Source organism: Schistocerca piceifrons, chromosome 7 (genome assembly GCF_021461385.2).
Source record: "Schistocerca piceifrons isolate TAMUIC-IGC-003096 chromosome 7, iqSchPice1.1, whole genome shotgun sequence".
In the NCBI taxonomy this organism is placed as follows: Eukaryota; Metazoa; Arthropoda; class Insecta; order Orthoptera; family Acrididae; genus Schistocerca; species Schistocerca piceifrons.
Window position 1 is genome coordinate 407,004,911 of NC_060144.1, and position 5,770 is coordinate 407,010,680.

General features: G+C 45.8%; 1 protein-coding gene across 1 annotated transcript in view; it reads left to right on the top strand.

Moving 5' to 3' along the window:
• LOC124804782 (endochitinase) overlaps positions 1 to 5,351 on the top strand; it is an 87,899-nt gene extending 82,548 nt beyond the window's left edge. Inside the window, exons 10-11 of the mRNA XM_047265108.1 lie at positions 1,530 to 1,823; positions 5,117 to 5,351. Of these exons, the coding sequence (XP_047121064.1) occupies positions 1,530 to 1,823; positions 5,117 to 5,254 (432 nt within the window). The 3' untranslated portion in view covers positions 5,255 to 5,351. The remainder of the gene's footprint in view (positions 1 to 1,529; positions 1,824 to 5,116) is intronic.
• Positions 5,352 to 5,770: the final 419 nt, after the last annotated feature.

Below are 5,770 nucleotides of genomic sequence, written 5' to 3' on the forward strand. Positions count from 1 at the left end.
ACCTGGACCATGAGGGACAGGTCTAATAGCCGAATCTAAGTTCGGATACAAGATTTTGTTCATTTTTCTTCTTGTTTTCCCGTCAGTTTTGTCATAAAGAAATAAAAATCATCGACAAACAAATGGCTTGTTCTGATCTACGAGATCCATGCCGAAATAAGCAAAATATGATTTCTGCACAAACTGTGTTATTTGTGGACGTCTTGTACTTATCACGTAGGTTCCATAGATACAACGAAATGTATCTGGGCTGTTCACACGCTGCCTTCCTGATATTCTTAACGTGGCTTCAATGAAATAAAACCACTCACAACAATGCATGTAAGCACCTTCTTCCAGCTGTAGCACTAACTAGACGATTTCTGCTGGGATAACGGAACGTCAGCCTAGAATCTCACTATCCCCCTCTATTTCACTGACCTACAGACAACGCAATGTTGCCACATTTCTGTAGTTGTGGACAAAATCTTCCCAGGTGTTACTGAAAGTAGGGTGCGAGTAGTAGTTGAGGATAAGCTATATGAAAATTAGTGTGGCTTCAGGCGGAACCAGATCTACGTCTACATCTACGTGATTACTCTACTATGCCTGGCAGAGGATTCAATGAACCACCTTCATGCTGTGTCTCTACCGTTTCATTCTCAAAGGGCGCGCGGGAAAAAAGAGCACTTAAATTTTTCTTTCCGAGCCTTGATTTCTCTTATTTTATCGTGATGATCATTTCTCTCTATGTAGTTGGGTAACAACAGAATTTTACCGCAATCAGAGGAGAAAACTGGTGATTTAAATTTCATAAGAATATCCCGTCGCAAAGAAAAACTCCCGTGTTTTAATGATTGCCATTCCAATTCACGTATCATGCCTGTGGCACTATCTCCCCTATTTCGCGATAATACAAAACGAGCCGCCCTTCTTTGAACTTTTTCGATGTCATCCGTCAGTTCCACCTGATGCGGATCCCACAACGCACAGCAATACTCCAGAATAGGGCGGACAAGAGTGGTGTAAGCAGTCTCTTTAGGAGACCTGTTACACCTTCTAAGTGTTCTGCCAATGAATCGCAGTCTTTGGTTTGCTCTACCCACAACATTATCTGTGTGACCGTTCCAATTTAGGTTAATTATAATAGTAATCCCTAAGTATTTAGCTGAATTTAAAGACTTCAGATTTGTGTGATACTGGAGAAGCAGTAGCGGATCACTGCTAAAAGCTCTGAGCCGCTTATACCTTGCAAGTATGTGATTGGAATTTAAATTACACTGCATAACGTAGAGTTTGAAGCCAGTAGTAAGTTGTAAGGAGGGGTATCTGTGCAGAGACAACTGAGGATGATGGGAAAAAAATTGAAATCATTTTCATTTTTAGGATTGGCAAGTTAGTGAAGAACACGACTTACTTTCCAAACGACAGAACCCATGTCGAGCTGTGTTATCGTTGCGGTAGCTGAAGACACATGAATTTGTAGTCTGCCGACGGATCGTTGTTGCGAAACTCACGTTCCGCGCCTCTAAGCGAATCCCCTTTTGCAGCCCGACTGGGACCGGCCGCCCCCCTGCGACGGCAAGAAGCCCGGTGCCGCCCCCGCTAGCACCACGACGCGCCGCCCGACCGCCGCCTCCACACAGAGCACCACCCGCCGACCCGCGCCGACCACCACCGCCGCCCCCTCCTCCTCGAGCAGCACGACCACGACGAGGAGAACCACTACCGCCTCCCGACCGTCCACGCAGCCGCCTCCGGCTGCCCCCGACGACAATGAGCTGCCGCCGGCCGCCATCGACTGCAGCGACGGCGACTTCGTGCCGCACCACGACTGCAGCAAGGTGCGTCATCCCATTCCCTCCACCAGCTGTCTTGTCTTCTTACACTTGCTTCCGTCATCGGTGTTCTGCCTGGCACGGAGCAGCCAGCCAAATTTCTGTTCCTGTACCAGTCTCTTCATTTCAAAGCAGAACCTGCACCCAACGTCCTCTGACAGTGGTTGTATGGAGAATGAGTCAAATAAGATGGAATAACAGTTTTACCTCATGATGGATTCAAGGTATCGAAACGCGCTCTTTGGCGAGCGATAGTACGTATGGGAGCACGAGATTTTGTTGAATGTTTAATCCTCTTAGCTCACGCATCAACGAGTAATTGAAGCAAATATGGCTTTCTAAATGAACGATACAGCTTCGCTACTTCATTCAAAAGATGTTGATAAGGTGAGTGCCATGGTATAACGCTTGTTATTTTTGGCGTAGAAACTTTTCGGAAGTTCATCTGATAAATGTGCTAAATTTGAAAGGCAAGATGGCCGGAATCAACTACTACGCCAACTGGCCTCTAGTTTTCTACAGGGTGAATTTGCTCAGTGGGTACAAACTGAAGGAAACCGTCCCTGAGAGGCCAGGGAGCGAAAAAGATCATATTGCCATACGGCTGGAAATGTGTTCCAAGGCAGTTACACTCACCTGAAGGTGTAGATAAGATCTTTGACGGCATAGGTTTCGGTGATTGAAAGCACACATGAGAACACACCATACAAGTGGTAGCGCTGCGTATGTGTTAGTGTTTTAGCCCCCACTCAAGAGAGCAATAAGTTGGAGCACTATCGAGTACTAGCCATATTACTCTTCGTACCAGGAAGAATACACCTTCTATCAGGGGAGGCAGGATCAGCCGCAGGAAGTGCAGTTATGCCTCGTCCGTAATGCGCTGTGGACGGATGACTGGCCCTACGAGGAAGTCGCCAATAATCCCCGCCCAATAAATAGGCTGAACTGGTGCTGATGGTTCGCTGCCTCTGTACCATGGGGATTCTCCACAGGCGCAGATGAGTGCTGCGAAGGATGACGGTCCCGCCGCTCATGAGTGTAGCATCATCTGTGAACACCATGGATGACAGAAATCCCATGGCCTATGCGACGAATCAGCGACAACGCCGTCGCCGTAGAGTCAAGTTTAAGACCTACACGCGCGGCTGTGAAAACTGGCACTTTGCGAGGTACCCGCACTCCATATGTACATTTAACTTAGTTCTCTTTGCAACGTTTGCTCGGAAACTGTTTGAGATGGACCTCCATTCACCGATGTCAGAAATTAAAACCGACTGCCATTGCAAAGCGTGACACTTGTGCTCGGCCCTTCTCATTTGGGACCTTTATACGACCCCTGATCTTGTGCCATGTTACGTGCATGCGAGTGGACACCTTTCCTTGTAGAGATGTCGTATACATCGAACAAACTGCGAAACTCATTTCACGGTGCGGTCAGCGCCACGAACAAACACGACCGGTCATTGCCGGTGCTCCTTTAAGGGAATGACTAATTTTTTGTGATACGGATAGTGGCAGTTGTCACGAAGAATGTTCCACACGGTCATCTGACGGGTCACCTGTCAGGTGCTGATATCGAAGTCACTGTCACAGATCCTTTACCTGAACCTACAAGAGGGTGTATCTCCATTGGAAGGAATTTCCTGCCAGATGTCCGTATGACCTTTTTTGCTTTTTATTCCTTCAGCGACCGTTTCCTGCAGTTTGTCCCCATTTACCAAATTCAACCTATACAGGGTGAATCACCTAAAACTTGCCCCGCAAACATTTCAGAAATGGAAAGTGCTGCTGATATGCGGTTTTCACAGAACGGACTGGTAGTCAGGGGCACGTACTGTTAGCCAATCAACAGATTGTAATAACACTTATAAAATGTGTTTTTGCGCAAACATACACTGTTTAAATGAAAATTGCCTATTGACATTAACAAACTAAACGTAGGATTAATTAGAATATCAGTGGTGTTTCTTGCAGGATGCTAGTGCGAGACGTTTACGAGATATCATTTTTGAAAATTTCCTACACCAACACTTGCACAATACTTGTGGTAGCGCACATTCAACAAAAATATAAGTACATACACTAGTTATGTGGATTGCTGACCAGTGACGAGACAACTGATCATCACAGGTTGTGTTCAAGATGACCATCGGGAGCGGAAATACACGCTTCCAGTCTGTTACGGACACGGAAAAAAAGTGCCAAGGGAAAAAAACCTCTTCGATAGTTGGGTCGGGTCGTAAGAGCAGAAGCGGTTTTCTTACTGCTTGCGACAGGTCATGCAAGAGTAGGCTTAGTTAGTAGTGGGTATCATGCAGGTTGATACCTTTGACGTTGTGGGGTGGTGTTGCTCACCGGCTGATACTGGGTGCCGGTGTTGATTTCTCGGTCGGCGTCAGCATACCTGTAAAATTTAGGTTCATCATCATCTTGTGTCCGACAGGTCATATATCGGATTCACCGTGTAGGGTAGTGTTGATGGTTTGTTTATGCGTTAGTGTGCGAGCTTGTAGACTTCCCTGCTGTAGCTTGTTGATCGGCTTTAATAGCAGCTGGCATATCCAGTCAATATTGTTGATTTGCAGGGGCTTGTCGATGTTGTCGCTTGTGGGTGTATGTTAGCTAGCCATAGGTGGTTATGTCCTATCTAATAGAGGCTTTGGCCGCTTATGCTTCCTTCTATGGACCATAAGCCGAAGAATTATTGTAGTTTTCAACTTCTCCATCTGATTTTTGTATCTAATTAATCTTATCCATCATCGATTCTGTAAATTGCGATGACTGTATAATAAATGAAATTTATCTATAGCTAGCTGCGACGAGTTACTTCTTTTTCATGAACTGGTTATAGAGCCATTTCAGGCTCATCTTCCGATGTGGCATGCAGAAGTTTACATGTTCATTCTGAGAGCATGGTGTTGGACAGCGAAGATCGATTCATTGTGACATGGAGATAGGACACATTTCCATGTATCGCCTAGTGTGTCTAGTCCACCCATCTTTTGATGTGGGACGGCTTCATCTGGCACTGGAGTGTCGGCAATTCGACATTAGGGGTTTAATATAATGGCCGAAGATGCTAGGTGTGAGATATTACTTAACAGAGATTTTTAACAACTGTAAACGGCATGAGCTGTTCAATAAAAAAAAACTCATTTTTTGGTTGTTTATGGGAAAAACTCTCTTTCGTACCTTGGTCCTCAATTCTGAGCGCTCAGAGAACTCTGCGTGAACGCTAGTAAATTGTCCGCTTACTTCGTTGATATGTGTGACACTGTATGTGTGTGTGTGTGTTGCAGTACTACCGGTGCGTGTACGGGAAGCCGGTGGAGTTCAGCTGCTACGAGGGCACCGTCTGGAACCCGCAGCTGCGCGTCTGCGACCGGCCCAACGATGTCCACCGGACAGACTGCTCCATGGCCAAACTGCACTCCTAGTTCAAAAGCACCTGTCACAGCTTCGCCTCTAACTTATTACTCTCTAGTTTCTGTATCACATCCAAACCACTCTCAAATAAACCATTTCTTTTTCAAATGCCTTTTTTTTTCTATTAATCCAGAACAGCCATCTCAAAGGCAAGAAAGGAAACTAACACCGAGGTTTCTGTGTCGCTTTCAGAGGTATGTGGTGCGAACTGAGAGAAGACACTGTAGCCAGGATTTAAGAGTGGCGTGATGAACGTTGCGGACGGAAGGAGGCTGAATTCTGCGTGCTAGGCAATGTGCTGGCACTCTTTTTCTTCTTCCTTTTTTTTGTGAGCGCTTACTCATTAATTCAGTCGAGTCCCACATCCTATTCCACAAAGCTCATCGTGAAAGAGAGCCTTGATGTGTGTGTAACGAATCAGGATATAGATTAACGTGTGGAAGTAGCCCCTGTGGCCTTCCTTTGTAAAGTGTACTAACAGTAAATAATGAGTAGTATTAATATGATAGGCAACTACTTCTGGTTCA